General features: G+C 37.8%; 2 protein-coding genes across 2 annotated transcripts; one reads left to right on the top strand and one right to left on the bottom strand.

Moving 5' to 3' along the window:
• Positions 1-85: 85 nt before the first annotated feature.
• On the bottom strand, positions 86-3,395 carry LOC130014465 (bifunctional nitrilase/nitrile hydratase NIT4B-like). Its single transcript, XM_050366097.2, has 5 exons — positions 3,044-3,395; positions 2,780-2,959; positions 2,213-2,506; positions 1,256-1,537; positions 86-483 (listed from the first exon to the last, which is right to left on the bottom strand). The coding sequence occupies exons 1-5, from the start codon at positions 3,186-3,188 to the stop codon at positions 338-340; spliced, it is 1,047 nt and encodes a 348-aa protein (XP_050222054.1). The 5' UTR covers positions 3,189-3,395; the 3' UTR covers positions 86-337.
• A 10,431-nt stretch (positions 3,396-13,826) lies between these two features.
• On the top strand, positions 13,827-16,121 carry LOC126680422 (NAC domain-containing protein 40-like). Its single transcript, XM_050375552.2, has 4 exons — positions 13,827-14,356; positions 14,553-14,806; positions 15,108-15,353; positions 15,459-16,121. The coding sequence occupies exons 1-4, from the start codon at positions 14,161-14,163 to the stop codon at positions 15,912-15,914; spliced, it is 1,152 nt and encodes a 383-aa protein (XP_050231509.1). The 5' UTR covers positions 13,827-14,160; the 3' UTR covers positions 15,915-16,121.
• The last annotated feature ends 2,212 nt before the right edge of the window (positions 16,122-18,333 follow it).

The following is an 18,333-nucleotide window of genomic DNA, read 5'->3' as shown; positions in this document are numbered from 1 at the left end:
TGAATCCAAAAGTAAAATGACTGTTTAAGCCTCATAAAAATAAAACTATTCCTCATTCTTCATAAAGCAAAGCAAGAGCAACCAGTAGCAGAAAGAAGAAGAAATCTTGAATTCTTCAGAATTATAAATAATGCAACGGCCAATAAAATACATAGTTCAGGCACTCAGCAATTCCTGCTAGTGCGCACAACTGATTAAATCATAAACTGATTTAACCTAATTTATTATTAAGAGTTACATTCAGAGGACAAAAGGTTATTTATAATGTAAGAAAACGTCTTCCAATAGAAGAAGCTACAACAGTCCCCACATCTCTGACCTCTAATGATAACTGCAGCTATGAATCTTCAGTTTTCTTATCAGAAGAGGTGAAGATAACTGCTTTTGTTGGATGGTCCTTTACAGTCAAGCTGAGAACTTCTGGCCTTGAATAATGCCCAACTACGTCAAAGTCGAACTTTGCTCTTGCTATGTCTCCAAGATCTATCCAAGATTTAATTTCATTAAATCAGAGCTCAACTCCCATAATTGAAAAAAAAAACACTAAAAACAGTTCACCACTCAAGCAACACTAATATAGCATGGCACTGTTAGGAGCAATATGTTAATGGTCTTGAATGATAAACATTATTTGGAGCCATACTCGTATGGAACACAAAGAAATGCAGGAAATATTTTTGCAGCTATAAAAAAAAAAAAAACTGACAGACACAGGATACATTGTTTGAGCAGTTACATCATAAGTTTATTAAACACCGAACAGTTTTAGAAATATTAAGATGACAGAATAGAGAGAGACAAGACCAGAACCAAACAACAATAAAGAATGCACCGTCGTAGTAAATGACACTGTAAAAACAACTTAATATACTTCTATAAGTGCTTTCTACAAAGTGGCCTTCACCAGAAGATGAAAGACCTTGTATAGTTGTATGTAACTAGAAGCATGCAAGTCTACGTTCAGTGCATAGGACCCAACACCCCAATTCCTCAACATCTACACCTTACATAATTTAGTTTTAAGAGGATGGGCAAGTAGCTTCAGAAGGCATTGATATTTAATGCATGTCTGATCATTTTTCGTCCTTACGGGGCCAGAAACCCCCTGCTGTTTAAAATTCCAGTCTTATTTTCTTCTTCAGAAATTTAATTTGCAGACATCTTAAAATCATGTTGACTTTGTGTTCATTTTTTCAGAGTGAACACTGTTTTGTAAACACATTGAGGAAAATTTAAACTATAAAAACATACACACCTAGGTCTGCTGAGATTAGAGCCTCTCCATCATAATTAGGTCCTGCCAAAACATTCCCAAAGGGTGATATAATGACACTGCCTCCAGCACAGACAACAGAATCTGGTGTGAGCTCATCTTCTATGCCAAAGAATGTGTACTCTGGTGGGGGTGGATAATCTTTTCTTCGGCAGAATTGATTGGCAGAAAGCACAAAACATCCACCTTCAAGAGCAATGCTTTTCATTGTTGCTTGCCATGTATCCCTGGAATCAGCAGTAGGTGCACAATAAATTTCAATACCTGAAATAGTAGAATTATGACAAATTAAAGATAGAATTTGTAGATGATAAGATCATAAATAAGCATATTAGTTCATTCCAAGTGAACAATATGATACATTCAATTGATCTGCAAGCAACACAGGATGTTTTCCATCAAAAATACCTTGGCTCAGCAGCCTTCCCTTTTAAGGACACAACTAATAAGAACTGCATATCACTCAACAGTACAAATCATAGATATCCCTGGATATAGAGAAGACTTGGCTATAGTAAAGTACAAATATGGTTCAACTTCACGTAAGAGAATATGCAAGAAATAGCTAGACAGAGCGGAGAAAACTTTCAATGCTTAACAAAATGCAAGGAAGCATGTATTTGTCAACCATACCGATAAGTCCAAAGAGATATGCTAGAGCCAACCTAGGGAAACATGCAAAGTGAAAACAGATGAATAATACAGCAGATATATCAGATGCCAGGTGCAATGTACGGTGTGCCAACCTATTGATATAATACTGACTGCATCAAGAATGAGTTAAACTGTTAAAGACATGAGATATCCCTGCCTAAAATTAGAGTAATAAAAAAGGCATACATATGCAATGCAAATTAGAGGGAAAAATGAAAATTCAAGAGATGCGACTGTTGAATTTTCATTAACAAGGCAATCAAATTTATATATTCAACAGCTCACCTTTAGCATACATAGCTGTCCTCAGAAGTGGCATTCTATTTTCCCAACAAATCGCACCACCAATTTTACCAATTGGAGTGTCAATAACTGGAATTGTTGATCCATCACCAAACCCCCAAACTATACGTTCCACTGCAGTTGGCATGACTTTTCGGTGCTTCGCCAGGTACTGACCATTACTGTCAAAAAACAATATAGAACAATAGAGAGTATATCCCTCCCTCTCTATCACACCCATTACTAGATACACCTTATACTTTCCAGCCATTGCTGCTAATCGATCGACTTCTGGACCTGCATTTAGTAGAATCTTAGTTATCTGTATGAAGCATCAGCACCATTTTAAGAATTTAAGTCACAGTCTACCAAAATGGGTGGATAATTGATCACTTTCCAGAAGATGCAACTCATACATCACAAAGAAAACAAACCAAACGTTAAAAATCTAGAGTGTCATTAAAACCACATTGACCCCTTCAATTATTGTACAAGAAATTTCATCTATTCCACTTTCAACCACCAAACAAACCACCGAGGCAAAAGGATGGTTAAGTATAGAAATTTTACCAGGTACATCAATGGCAGCAGCATGATACTTGCGGAATTCTTCTCTACCCTTTAACGTTCGATTCCCGATGGATGCACCGAAAGTGGAACCACGAGGATAACCGCCAATAAAAGCTTCTGGAAACACAACCAGTTGGGATCCATATCCAGCTGCTTCTGCCAGTAACCTCTCAGCCTTATCTGCAGGCATAATCAAACAATCACAGCAACAAAATCTAATCTTTTCAACTAAAAAGAAATGAAGAGAGTGGAAGAATTGAGTACCAAGAGTGGCAGGGGTGTCATAGAAGACAGTGGAGGCTTGAATAACAGTGGCTCGAACAATAGAAGTAGAGGAGTCAGCTCCCATGGCTACCTCCGCAAAAAGAGGGGAAGTTGGAGGTGCTAGAGCTGTAGGAGCAAGCGACATTGCCTCTTTGGGAGAGTGGTTTTGGTGTGGTGGTGGAAGTTTTGAGCTTGCATTATTGATTGTCAATCTTTTTTCTTTCCTTTTAAGCTGAGGAGTATTCTGGACCTTTCAAACAAAAAAGTATGGTTTTTTAATTTATTCCTTTTGGCTTTTTCTGTGTGGTAGACTACATCTTTTTGAGAAATATTATGTAGTGGCAGTGATGGGTTTGTGAAGATAGCTTTGGATAAAGAAAAGGTGCAAACTTTAACACAATACAAACAGAATTACAATTTGTATTTTGGTTCATAATTTTTCGTGTTGAGAAAAAGAGAGGGGATGACTGATTACTGTGTCTTGGTCAAATGAAGTGGAGACTAATGATATATCCCTCAAGCCAACCAAGCAGAAAACTTTAGGCCTTGAATGCATCCCTCAAGCCAACCATATTACAAGATGTTATTTTGCCAAAGCAACATTAGAGCTTTATTTATTTAAGGCTTAATTTCTTAAAAACCTCCCACCTTGCACTTTTTCTTCGTTTATACCCTGAACTTGTAAAAACACCATTTGTACCCAATTTTGAGTTTTTATGTTTCATCCCTACCCAAAAGCATTAAACTGTACTCTTTTCATTTGGAAAAGAGTTTAAAACATACTTTTTTCTATTTTTAAAAATACAAATAAATCCTTAAACTTAAAAAATAATCAAATACATTCAAATAATTAATTAATTTTTTTAATTTTATAAAATAATAAAAAAAATTATTATTATTTTAAATTTTTTTGTTGGAAACATTTAATAAAAAAATAAAAATAAAATTAAAAATTTAAAAAAAGTTCGGAAATATTTTTTAAAAAAATAAAAAAAATTAAAATTATTTTTAATTTTTTGAAGAAAATGGTATTTTTGTACTATTAATAACATTAATATCTAAATAGTATATAAGTTAAAAATAAAGGATTGATTTAAACTCTTTTCAAATGAAAAGAGTACAATTTAATGCTTTTGGGTAGAGATGAAACATAAAAACTCAAAATTGGGTACAAATGGTGTTTTTACAAGGTCAGGGTATAAACGAAAAAAAAATACAAGGTGGGGTTTTTTTAAGGAATTAAGCCTTTATTTAACAATCAAACATTATTTGTATATAAACGTTTTGGACACTTGACTTTCATCGTTTCAGACACGAAACTTTATTTTTAGAAACCTTAAAATAACACGTTTTGCCGTGTCGGTGCTAACCTAGATTACAGCAGAAATCCAACAATATTTCTTAGGCCGAAGACACATACATATTAGTATAATTGGGACATTACAATCTTTTTTTTTTGTTACAAGAAAAAGAGGCAAAGCCTAAACACAATTACATTTGAATATTCCTAACATATGAGGTGCCATGTAAGTCATGTGCTAACCAGTGTAACAAGCTATACGGAGGATGTTCATGGGAAGAGAAACCAATCAGATAATCATCACCCAGAGATGCTAGATGATCCGCCGCAAAATTCGCTTCTCTGTAAATGTGGGATATCTTAACTTCCCAGTCTCTTTTAATCAACGACCGAATAGCAGCTACGACATTAGCAAACTGAGTTGCGTCATCAGTACTTGTCACCTTCTCCACCACGGTTTTGTTATCGACTTCCAAAAGGATTTTTTTGAAACCCATGTTCCAACCTTGCTGAAGACCATGAAGGACTCCTCTCAATTCTGCTTCCAAGACCGAGCCTGTTCCTATAGTGGTCGAGAAACTACCAAGCCATCTGCCCTCATCATTACGAATGATTCCTCCAGCTTTTGCAATACCTGTAACTGAATTGTAAGCTCCATCAGTATTGATTTTCACCCATTGAAAAGGAGGACATTTCCAGCTCACTAAAATATCTTCCCTGCATGGAAGCTGTCCAACTTGGCGGTATAAATTACCTTGATTCTCCAACACATACTGAACCAGATTATACACTTCCAAAGTAACTTGAGCCACTGGAATACATTTATTACCTAAAGTGACAAGATTACGCCACAACCAAAGTTTCCAGAGGCTCACACCGAACAAACAACTCCAATCATCTTTCTTATTAAAGTTCAACTTCTCCGCTAAATTTAGGAGGATCCAGTCCTTGAATCTCATTGCAAAAAATTGATTCTGCAAATTCTTGTCAATGATTCTTAGCCAAAACTGTTTAGCATAAATGCAGCTTCTAAGAACATGCTCTTCATCTTCAACTATAGCTCCACATCTCTGGCAGGACTGATCAAAGGTTAAATGGCGTCGAAACCGTTCTGAATTACACATTAATCTTTCATGAAGGAGTAACCAGATTGTATGTTTCACCCTTTCTGGTCCTTTCCATCTCCAAACTATATTCCAATCAATATCATCATCATCATTCCCAGAGCTGTCTACTAATGCATTATACGCCGTTTTTGTCGTAAAATGACCGGATGAGGAGAGGCCCCAATACAGAAAATCTTTGCCAAAAGATTGATTAGGAGGGATTAATTTGGCAATTCTCATAAGCCAAGCACTCGGCAAAAAATCTGCAAATTTTTCCCACCACCAATTATCGTTGTTATCTACAAATTCCCAAACCTTACACTGTATCATGCCATCAGGAATAGGTCTAACAACAATTTGAATTAAAACAGTTTCATCTCCTAACCACGGGTCTAACCAGAATCTGATTTGCCTGCCGTCACAAAGAGCCCATCGCATACCTTTCCAAACTTCCGGCCATAACTTGCTCAAAGCTCTCCAAAGATGAGAGGTTCCTATCGTTCTCGTTATGCTTAAAGGGTTATGAATATTGAACTTATACTTGGCAGTAATAAGCTGAACCCAAAATTTATCTTGACAAGCTATAATTTGCCAACCAAGTTTCATAAGAAGAGTGTGGTTCATATGAACCATGTTTTTGAAACCTAATCCCCCATTAACCTTAGGTTGACAAACCTTTGACCACCTGACCAAACTAAGCTTTTTTTGGTTTTCGGATGACCCCCAAAGAAATTGGCGACATTGTTTCTCCACTTCATCGCATGTCCCTTTTGGAAGAGCCGTCGTTTGCATCGCGTAGATAGGAATTGCTTCAACCACCGATTTGGCTAATGTTGCTCTTCCTGCCATAGAGAGCTTGTTAGTTTGCCAATAAGAGAGACGCTTACCGATACGGCTAATGATACCATTGGTGTGACGCTTGGATAAGCGCCCATGCAGTAAAGGAATGCCTAAATACTTCCCTAAATCAGAAGTTTTAGAGAAACCCATCTTTTGAGCAATCAAACAGCCATGACCGCAGGAGACATTATTGGAGAAGATAACTTTGGATTTATCTCTGTTAATTCTTTGGCCAGAAGAATTACAGAAGGTCGATAAAACCCTATTCACCACCTCAGCTTGGTCAAGAGAAGCTTCACAAAATAATAATAAGTCATCAGCGAAAAAAAGATATGAGAGCGGAGGACAGCCCCTGCCCATAACCAGCGGCTTCCAATGATGATTTTTTGATTCCCGAGAGATGAGGTGGGCAAGACGCTCAATGCAAAGAACGAATAAGTAAGGAGATAGGGGATCTCCTTGCCGAATCCCACACGTCGGTTCAAAAGGTTCCAACGGACTACCATTCCACAAAATTCTCATAGTTGGCGTAGTCACACATTGCATAATAACATTAGATAGAAAATCTGGGATGCCAACCTCATTTAAAGTATCAAATAAAAAATCCCATGAGATTTTATCGTACGCCTTCTCCAGATCAATCTTGATAGCCATAACACCTTTTTGACCCTTTTTCCTACGCAAAGAGTGCATCGCCTCTTGTGCCAAAATGATATTATCCGTAATATTACGACCGGCAACAAAACTAGTTTGAGCCGGCCCAATGATGATGGGCATAATTCTTTTCAGTCTGTTAGCAATTAATTTAGTAATGATTTTATAGGATACATTACATAAACTAATAGGTCTAAAAGACTTTAGAGAATCCGGATTACTGCACTTAGGGATAAGCGTAATAAGGGTCTGATTTATCTCTTTAGGAAGCGGGACACCGTCGAAAATACCTTTGATGAACACACACAAACTGACACCCACCACGTTCCATTGACTTTGATAGAAAAGAGCATGTAGACCGTCTGTACCCGGCGCTTTCAGAGGTTGCATATCCCATAAGGCTGATTTAATCTCTTCCGACGTGATAGAGGCTGATAGGGAATTCGTCATAGCATGATCAAGCGTGGGAAACATTCCTTTGCAATGAAAAGGGAGAATAGGATTATTATCTCTGGAAAACAGCTTATGAAAATAATCCCAGGCCATTTGTTTAAGGGTGCTTTGATCCTCCACAATCTCTCCATTTGAGTTTTTCAAAACTGTAATTTTATTAGAGCGGCGCCGTTGAGCAACTTTATTATGAAAGAAAGAAGTGTTACGATCTCCATCCGCTATCCACTCTGCCCTCGATTTTTGAAACCAAAACAACTCTTCTTGGTAAAGGACATTACAATCTTTTTTTTTTTTTGAAAAGAAGGATTGGCCAAGGCCAAGAAACTAAGTAGTAGTTCTACACATCCGAGGTAAAGAAACTCCAGCTATGTCATCCGTAAGAATCCAAGAAACTTCAGGAACCACATTATCATAAACAACCAACCCTAGATCATGACTGTAACCATTGTTGGCCATCCTATCAGCAGCACGATTTCCTTCACGGTGAGTATGACGAACACAAACATGCCAATCTCTGTTAATAAGGCTTCTAATGACTTGCAGCAGGTTAGTAGAAGCATTCGAAGTCCTTCCTTCTCCATTGATCGCATCAACAGCAAATTTGCTGTCCATTTCCAGAGTGACATCCTTATAGCCTCTTGTCCAAGCGACTTCAAGGCCATCTAACGCACCCCACAATTCAGCTTGAATCACCGTACAGCAGCCAATATATCTGCTGAAACCGAAGAGCCATTTGCCTGAACTATCCCGAGCAACACCTCCAGAAGCAGCTCTATTGTTCGGCGAACGAACTGCACCATCGGTATTAATCTTAATCAAATGAGGAGGAGGGGCCTCCCACCCAATTAAAAGCTCCTTCTTGTGACCCAAGCCTGGGTTAGCTAAAGCTGCAAAACGGATAGCTTGAGTTGTATAATCCACCATACGCCGGATAGCAGACACCACTTCATTAGAGCTGCTCCTTTTATTCTGAAAAATGAAATTGTTGCGTTGATTCCAAAGGGTCCAACACGTTATTCCAAAGGTGATAACCAAATTCTGAGCGTTCTCCGTATTAGGTTCCTGCAAATTATCAGAAATCCAATCAACAAAACAAGAAGTATTGAATTTATGATTAGAGTCTAAGAAAGAATGAGGAAGGAGTTTCCTCCAAACTTCCCTTGCTAGCACACAATTTCTGAAAACATGGTTACTGTCTTCGACTGCAGCTCCACAAATCATGCAGGAAATGTCTGTAGCCATATGCCTCCTTCCCCGCTCGTAATTGGTTAGTAGCTTATTTTTCGCAGCCAACCAGAGCATTGTTCTAATCCTATGAGCCCCAGGCCATTTCCAGATACGCTTCCACAGCTTGCTTTCCTCTTCCCATTTATCTATTCCCTGCATAATATAGGCAGATTTAACAGAGAAGTTGCCGCTGCTAGTAAGACCCCAATACGCCTGATCAGTTCCATCATTAGTAGATGGAGGGCGAACCGCAGCGAGGTGGAGAAGAGCTGAGAAAGGAGCAAGCCTCGAAATATAGTCCCAATTCCACGAACCATTAACAACGACATCAGACACCTGTTTCCGCAAGTCAAAACGATTTAACTGACGCCGGGCTAGGAACTTGAGAGGACCCAGATTCGTTAACCAGTTATCAGACCAAAAATTAACATTATTGCCGTCCCCTATGGCACGGTGAATACCAGAAGAAACATTGCTCCACAGGTGACAAATATTCCTCCACAAAATAGAGCAGTTACTAGTGATTTTGCAAGTCTTGCCATTACGAACCCAACCATATTTGTTTCTGAGAACCTGAACCCAAAAAAGATCGGGATTGGTAATGACAAAGAAAACAAGTTTCATAAGAAAAGCATTATTTTGCTGTTTGAGGTTGTGAATTCCACTGCCTCCATTATTACAAGGAACGCACATGTCGTCCCAACTTAAAAGACTAGGCTTTTGAGACCCGTTGTTGCTACCCCAAATAAAATTGCGAACAATTCGATTAATTTGATCACAGAGGCTCACAGGCAGAGACGCAGTTTGCATCGTATAACCCGGAATAGCCATCAAAACTGATTTAGCTAAAGTGATTCTTCCTGCCAAAGAAAGATAGCCAGCACTCCATCCTGAAAGTTTCTTTTGAATTTGATCAACAATGTAGGAGTACGTAGCTTTCGAAACCCGAGAATGTAATAAAGGGACGCCAAGATAATTTCCCAAGTCGTTGGACTTTTTAAAACCCAAATTATTGCTGATGCCAGTCGCTATTTGGGGATCCACGTTTGATGAGAAAAAAATTTTTGTTTTGCTCATACTGACACGAAGACCCGAGCTAACAGAGAACTCATCAATAATGGACTTGACGATGTTGCCTTGTGTCACTGTGGCTTCACCAAAGAGAACCAGATCATCTGCAAAAAAAAGATGAGATAAGTTAGGACCTTCTTTGTGTAAACAAATAGGAGCCCATTCACCTCTCTGAACAGCTAAGCAAATTCTTTGCGAGAGGCGCTCCATGCATAAAACAAAAATGTAGGGAGAGAGGGGATCCCCCTGACGGATTCCCCTAGAAGGATTGAAATCATTTGATTTAGTCCCATTCCATAATAAGTTCATATGCGAGGTAGAGACACAATGCATTATCACTTTAATCAATTTAATGGGAAGACCAGCAACAGTAAGGGTATCCTCAATAAAATTCCAATTAAGCCTATCATAAGCCTTCTCGAGATCAACTTTAATAGCGAACCAACCCTTTCTGCCTTTCTTGATTCTCATAGAATGGATAACCTCTTGAGCAATAATAATATTATCAGTAATATTACGGCCCGCAATGAAGCTAACTTGTGTAGGACTGACAATATGAGGCATAATGGGTTTGAGACGGTTTGTGATAATTTTAGTCACGAGCTTATACATCACAGTACAAAGACTTATAGGTCTAAAATCTTTGATAGTTTCAGGCTTAGAAGACTTAGGAATAAGAGAAATCAGAGTTCTATTCATGGCAGCGTCCATCTTTTCTTCCTTGAAGACCTGCTGAATAAAAGAGAGCACTGAATTTCCTACCACATGCCATTGGTTCTGAAAGAACGCAGCCGGAATGCCATCGATACCTGGAGCCTTCCACGGCATCATTTGAAATAACGCCCTGTGGGTTTCTTCCATATTAATGTCATTAACGAGGAGCGTGTTCATGGTAGCCTCTATGGCAGGAAAAGACCCACGGTGAGGGTAAGTTGGTCTGCAAAAGACATCTTCAGTATAAAGGTCAATATAAAAAGCAGCAGCCATGTCCTTTAAACGAAGATCATCATCGCACCAATTCCCGTTGTCATCCTTAAGCATGCACACTCTATTCCTCTTCCTTCTAGCAAGCGTCTTAGCATGGAAATAGGCGGTATTCCTATCCCCAAACATGATCCAATCGCCTCTCGATTTTTGAATCCAATAAGCTTCTTCCTTCAAGAGAATCTCGTCTAAGTCTTTACTTAATTGAATTTCCAGCTCCGTGAGAAATCTAGTGGGACGAGATTCAAGAGCTTTTTGGATCCCATTGATCCTATTCAGAAGCTTCTTTTTCTGCTTAAAAATATTTCCAAAAACATTGGAATTCCAGTGTTGAATGTTGTTTGTAAAATGCAGCACATTATTCTCAAGGGACTCAGTGTTCTTCCAGCCAGATTCAACAATTTGGTTGAAATCAGGGTGACTGATCCAAGGAGCAAGAAACCTAAAAGGTTTCTCTCTAGAAGCATAAGGCAGAGAGTTATTGAAATTAACAAGAATAGGCCTGTGGTCTGAATGAATTCTCGGTAAGTGATGAATAACGGCATCCGGAAACTTAGAGAGCCAACTTCCATTGCTAATCCCTTTATCGAGCTGCTGAAAAAGATTGCCTCTTCTCCACGTGAAAGCCGGACCAACAGAGTCGACTTGCGTCAAATTATTAGAGTTCATGAAATTATTGAAATGAGAACAGCCTAATCTTCTTGAACTGGAGCCACCTTTTCTGTCAGAAGCTTTCAAAATAGCATTAAAGTCTCCAGCGAGAAGCCAAGGAACAGTATTGTCAATTCCAAAAGAAGAAAGATCTTCCCAAAGAACACGACGGCTAGAAGATTGAGGGCTTCCATACACCGCTGTAAAAAGGAAATTCTCCTTGCTGTTACCATAAGAAATAGTGGTATGAATAAACTGGCGGTGGTTGAGGATAACCGACACTTGAATATCAGATTTCCATAAGAGCCATATTCCTCCAGAGAAACCTTGCGCTTCCACACGATGCGAAAAATCAAAACCAAACCTCTTGATGACTTTGTCAGCTTTAAGACCTGCAATTCTAGGCTCCACTAAGACTACAAGTGAGGGGTTATAGCAGTCACGAAAAGAAATCAAAGTACGCATAAAACCGTTACTAGCTGCCCCTTGGCAGTTCCAAACTAAGATTTTAAAAATCATAAAAAGATACAGAGAAAAGAGGAAGATCAAACCACCATTAGATGGACATCTCTGAATCCACCGGGGGCGGAATGCCTCCTACCAACTCAATCGGAGCAGTGCCATCTGAGTCCAATTTGCTGTCATCTATAGGGTTGTTTAATTCCAACATAAGATCGTCGACGGTGGAGTTGGACGGAATATTAGATTCTTTTTTCTTTCTAACTTTCACACTCCCCTTAGAATTCTTGTTAATTTTAACCTTCCACTGAGATTGGTGCTTTTCAGAGTTTTTGGAATTGAATTTATCTCTCAGGGAAGTAGATTTAACGACAACCGGTTGTCCGGGAACTTCAGGGAAGACAGGGATAGAAACCACCGTATGTTTTGTCGGATCCAGAGAGGTCGCACCTAGCACAGGTTTCAGGACGTTCTTGGATGTACCAGCAGTAGCAGTAGGTTTAATTTGCATGAAATTAATTTCCACATTATTGTTTGTAACTTGGCCCACGTTATTTGCATGGGTCTGCATGGGAGCACAATCAACATTACTACTAGAAGGTAAATTTGGAATATGGTCAGGGAGTTTGCCTTTACCGTTGGAATTTCCTTTTTGCAAATTAACATTAATCGTCTGTTGACTCTTATTTTTGGCAAGTTGCATATGAAGGAAACTTTTGTCAATATTTTCATCCAGGAAGGAAAGACCATCTATTCCCTCCTCTAATTCAGCAATCGCTTCAAATCTGGACCCAACAGATTTCTTGCCCGTATTTGTTTGATTATTACCATTAGTATCGACTTTCCTTCTCCGATTAGAAACCTGCATCCAAGGTCCATAACGGCCATCCTCCGTCGTGGTCGTCGGCATCTGACCACCGCTTGGCAAAACAACTGTTTCCGTCACCTTGTGCACAGCTTCCGGGCTTCTGTATTGGCAATTATTCTCCCGGTGCCCATATCTGCCACAATCAAAACAAATGATAGGGAGGCCTTCATATTCGATTCTTTGAGCGCGACCATCAATCATAATAGTGGAAATTAAGGGTTTAGTAAGATCAAGGTTTATGGCTAAACGAGCAAACTTCCCTCTTTCTTTTGATTCTGTATTTAAATCAACTTTGACAACGCTGCCAATAGTACTAGCGATGGCTCTCAGAATATGGTTATGATAGTATTGAATAGGCAAACCAGGAAATCTAACCCAAGCCGTAACAGCAGTCACATTAATATTATCCGAAGAGAAGGACGGACTCCAAGGTTGCACAGTGAGATAATGACCAAAGAGAACCCAAGGGCCACCAGAAACAACATTAATGAAATCATCCATATTGTGAAATCGAACGAGAAAAAAATTGTTATCCAAATCAACAAGACTTGGATAATCCTTTGGTTTCCAAAGCTTCAACAGACGACTGAAAAGAGTCTGATATCCTATAGTTTTCCCCAAGAGACGGATGACTATACAGAGCTTCATGTTTTGTGCAATAAAGTTATGGATTCTATCAGAAAAATTGATCACTGGAATACCTTTATCTTCACCAATCTCCACATCATCATCTGATAGATTCAGGCTTTGACCTTTGTCCACATTCATGTTTTCACGGCTACTGTTAGAGGAAAGGAGTTTGTCCTTGAAGGACACTTTTTCGTTAAGAGCATTTTCTGGTAAGGGGTCACTTCCAGGGATATCAACATCCATGACAGCTTCAAGAATGGCCTCGCTACCGTCCTCGCCTGGACGGATCTTAACCTTCTTGGTTGAGCGGCTGGTATCATCAGCGTTGAGATCAACTGTTTTCAGACAGAGAGAGTTTTCTACCATTTTCGTGTTACGGACATTACAATCTTTTAATTACTCTATCAGTGGCTTATTGAAGAAAATGACAAGGAGATTTAAGAAAATAAATGATACACATGTGCAGGTACCATCCTGATCCAGAGCTCCAAAACAGCTAGGGGTTGGCTGTGATCCTGGCTTGGTTGATTAGGAAAACCAAACAAAGAGAGACATGCAAGCCGAGGAATGCAACAAATAGGAGAAGAGCAGATGACATAGTTAGACAGCAGACACGTAAGTCCTTTCCCACGTGACGTTCCTTATTTGCCTCAACTTCGGCCTGCCCTTTACATCACTCTTTTCGAATTTGTTGCCCCTCATCTTTTTATCTTCCTATAAACGAAAGTAGTCTCACAAGTGAACAAGAATAATCCTTTTGGCTGCCTACGATATGAAGTAAGGTGATTAAGCAACCCCAACTCCAAAGCAAAGAATTCTTTCTTTTTTTCTCGTTTGATCTTCTCTATCGTCATCAACAATACTGAACCCAAAGATGGCGGACGGAGGAGTGTCGAGAGAAACACAAATGTCGATAGAAGCGTCGACCATGTTTCCAGGGTTCCGGTTTTCTCCGACGGACGTGGAGTTGATATCTTATTACTTGAGGAAAAAGATGGAGGGCTCTGAAAAATGCGTTGAAGTTATTCCCGAAGTTGAGATTTGCAGACATGAGCCCTGGGATTTACCTGGTACACCGCCTTCATTTTCCCTCTGTTTCAATTTTTTTCATTGTTTAGCTCCACGTGTTGCATTTGCATGCCAGTGTGACCATATAATAAGCGCACGTGTTCTGCTTCTCTTTATTGTCATAAACATTCTGGTTTTTGTAGTTGATTATGAGTGGGTTAAATATATAAAAAAAAATGGTTAATTTGATGGTGGCAGGGAAATCTGTAATCCGATCAGAGAATGAATGGTTCTTCTTTTCGGCTCGGGGAAGAAAATATCCCAACGGCACGCAGAGTAAGAGGGCAACGGAGCTGGGTTACTGGAAGGCCACCGGCAAAGAGAGGAATGTAAAGTCCGGCTCCGATGTGATCGGTACTAAGAGAACTCTGGTGTTCCATATTGGCCGTGCCCCTAAAGGCGAAAGGACTGAATGGATTATGCATGAATATTGCATGTATGGCAAAAACCAGGTCATTCTCCATTTTTCTTGTTTGCCTATACTTTTGGTTGCACAATTCTCATGTTCTCTTATGAAATATAATTATGCTAAGTAAATCCTCTTTAATCAGTCTATAATTAGAATAAATCAATCTCCTATAATTATGATAATCAAGTTAGCTAGTATTATTCTTTAACATAATTACTGACATATTTGACAAATTTCTACAATCATGCTAACACATAGACTGATTAATCAAGTTCAATTTTAAGTTTTATAAACCATCACTCACATTTTGGATATGGGATTTCCGCGGTACCTGTAAAGTGCAGGACTCTCTTGTTGTTTGTCGGCTGCGTAGGAATGCAGATTTTCGATTGAATGATAATTCAAACAAGAAAACAAGGCAGGTTGCCGCTTCTGATGGTGGAATAGACATATCGAAAGCAGCTGCATTCTCCAGAATAAAGTGCAGTAGCAGTTACGATTCTCATTCTACTGATTCCACAAATGAGTCGGAACATAAACTATCAAACGATACTCCTGTGGCAGAGTCATCCTGCCATTATCTCCAAGAGGTCAGTCTGATTTGCTTATACATTAATTTTTTCTTTACCAGTAATTATAGATTTCAATTAAACAAATGGTCATTTTGATGCATGATGGATGGCGTTGTAATCCAGGATTCTGATAAAGAAGAAGAAGACGATTTTTATGCTGATATACTGAAAGATGACATAATTAAACTGGATGAAACTCCGTTTGCTGCCACTGCAGAGTTCCTTCCATTGATTGCCAGTATGGCTGAGGCGCAGGTGCATGCGCAAGTCCGAAGGCTTCCTCCCATTCCTTCCCAAGGAATCACCAACAGAAGAATCAAATTACACAAGCCGGAGGAAAGAGGAGAAGAGGCAACCAAATTACCAAGGGTAGAGGATCGGGCAAAATGTGTGGTGGATAGCGTGTGGATTAGAATGGGAATTCGAAGGAGGATCATGTTTGTAATAGTTGCGAGTCTGGCAGTAATGGTGGTGTTGTTTGCGGCTGTATCAGGCGGTTTCGGATATGTGAAGAGAAGCGGTTTCGGATTGGTTAAGAGAAAAATGAATGCAAAACTGTACGATTCCTTGTGGGATTGATGGTGCTGTTTTTTCAAAATTAAGAAAGATTTTTAGTAATACATTACGGGTTTGGTTTTTTATTTCTTTGTATCTTAGGGAGCATGTTTTTGCAATCACCAAGTTTTGTTGGGTCCTTGTCGATGTGATGGCCAAGGTTAAACTATTTCTACAGAACCTGCCATACACTAGCCAATATAATTAACTATGTTGGTGTGTTTACTTCCATGAATCTGTTAAGATCTTTCCATCTGATTAGTCGAAAAGCATGACTATTTAGTATTTGCTCTCCAATGAAAGCTATGAACTTACAGTTTAAGAAGGGGGAATGTGTTTTTTTTTTTCAACCGAAAAATACACAAATCTGAATTGACATTTGTTTTTCTTTCATTTATTGAAGCATTAATCTTTTTCAGATAACAAATTGAACTCCATGAATATAATAATGGTAATAGAGAAAGTATACCACAAGAAGCAGGCAAAAGGTACAAAATAATCATTGTACCTTTTGGTGTGGTACAAATAGCATCATATAACAAAAAGTAACATGTAAATCCATGTACTCATTTATTTTTTAAAAATAAAGAATAGATATCTCATTTCTTATTATTTCATGCTATTCATTTTATGAATCAAACATGGCTTTTATTCCAAAAAATGATGAAATAGCAATTCCGTGGTATAACTATTTTTATGAACTAAAGTAATGAATAGTCATTCTAATCAGAATAGTTATTCTACTCCGCACCTATTTCCTGAACCAAACATGGTCTAAACGTTATCTGAAATTTTAACTTTGTTATCATTTAAGGTAAAAGATACAAAAAAACTTCTATACCTTTTTAAAAGAATAAATAATACTCTTTAAACAAATTAACATATCAAACTTTATATTTAGTATGAGTAAATATTTGAATCGATAAAAAAATCTACAGTTTTTATTAGTGTTTCAAATTAATTTTTTTATTCTAGTTTTTTAGCTCCGTTAATTTAAAGATTATTTTGTGTTTGTCTGCACTTCAGATTCAATATCCTCGACAGATCATTGTATTTATTAGGAATAACTCGTTTCCAGGTCCCTAAACTATATCTGTTTTATTCATCCTGTCCTTAAACTATTTTTTGTCTTTATCTGGTCCTTCAACTATGTAAAAAATTATTTTCAAGTCCATGAGCGATAAAAACGACGTTGTTTTGTTATTTTTGAAAATGCAATTTGTTAATCTAAACGGCGTCGTTTTTGTCAATCAAAGACTCAAAAATGATTTTTCGCTAAGTTGAAGGAACAGATAATGATAAAAAATAGTTTAAGGACCTGATGAACAAAACATGTATAGTTTAAGAATCTGAAAAATGGATAATTCCTATTTATTATAATGTTAAATCTATCTATCTACTATATATATATATATATATATATATATATATATACTATAATATAATGTTGAGCTCTAAAAAAATATTCAACACCGTTCTGCCAAGTGGACTCTCATACTATCGCCAAGTGGACATCTATTTACTCAACTCTTATTTAATTAACATCTCTTATAATTATATATATATTTATCATTTATATAACTTTTCAATTTCTTATTTATTCAATTCATGAATTACATTTACCGTTACATTTATAATTATATTCATCCATTTGTACAACTTTTCAATTATGCATTTATTTAATTCTCTTAAAATTACATTTATCGTTACACTCCTTTATTTGTAATAACTTTTCAATTTTCCAAATGCTTTAAATTCTCCATCTTCACCCTAAAACTTCTAAATCACCACTCTTTTAACCATTGAGCATTTTTTAATCACAATTATTTCTTCAAAACTCACAAACACCTACAGTAGCATTTGCAGGAGTATTCTCCCTCTTTCACACAATAACATATTCACTCGGGTGGCTTTTGCAAATTCAGTCACAATGTTGGAAACAAGAGACAGTGATTTTACAGTTTTCTATTGTCTACCACTTCTCCAGTACATATTCAGGTTCAATTTTTCATATTTATTAATCCACCAAATTTTTTATTCAAATATGTTTGTGTTCGCCTGGAAATATTCCAGACTCGAATCTTTGAATTTATAATCGGGATCGGTTTGAGGTTTGATACTCTAACGAACCTATATAGATATTCGCAGGGCTTGTTTGGTTAAAAACACTTAACCACGTGATCTAAAAGTAATAATCTGGGAGTTATGAACTCAGACGAGATTAATACCGAAAACTACACCTAAATTAAAACAATCCGGAGATTGCGAGATAAAAAGCATTGGGCTTGGTTTTTGATTGATTGATTTGTTGATACAAAAATAATGAAGCTCTGAGCTATTTATAGCTCCTCATAATTAAAACTCCTAATTCAACTAAGACTAATACTATAATAGAAAATCACTCCTTTTTTTTTTTTTGAGATTCAAAGTTGTACTTTATTAA

Source organism: Mercurialis annua, linkage group LG1-X (assembly GCF_937616625.2).
Source record: "Mercurialis annua linkage group LG1-X, ddMerAnnu1.2, whole genome shotgun sequence".
In the NCBI taxonomy this organism is placed as follows: domain Eukaryota; kingdom Viridiplantae; phylum Streptophyta; class Magnoliopsida; order Malpighiales; family Euphorbiaceae; genus Mercurialis; species Mercurialis annua.
Note: the sequence above shows the minus strand (reverse complement) of the source record. Positions and strands in the feature narration are given on the sequence as shown.

What these genes read in the sequence shown, in the direction of transcription:
- LOC130014465 (XM_050366097.2), bottom strand. Translation starts at nt 3,188, where the DNA reads ATGTCGCTTGCTCCTACAGCTCTAGCACCTCCAACTTCCCCTCTTTTT. An exon ending in TGACACCCCTGCCACTCTTG is followed by an intron (nt 2,960 to 3,043) that starts GTACTCAATTCT and finishes TTATGCCTGCAG; the next exon opens with ATAAGGCTGAGAGGTTACTG. An exon ending in GACAGCTATGTATGCTAAAG is followed by an intron (nt 1,538 to 2,212) that starts GTGAGCTGTTGA and finishes CTACTATTTCAG; the next exon opens with GTATTGAAATTTATTGTGCA.
- LOC126680422 (XM_050375552.2), top strand. Translation starts at nt 14,161, where the DNA reads ATGGCGGACGGAGGAGTGTCGAGAGAAACACAAATGTCGATAGAAGCG. An exon ending in TGAGCCCTGGGATTTACCTG is followed by an intron (nt 14,357 to 14,552) that starts GTACACCGCCTT and finishes TGATGGTGGCAG; the next exon opens with GGAAATCTGTAATCCGATCA. An exon ending in GCATGTATGGCAAAAACCAG is followed by an intron (nt 14,807 to 15,107) that starts GTCATTCTCCAT and finishes TGTAAAGTGCAG; the next exon opens with GACTCTCTTGTTGTTTGTCG.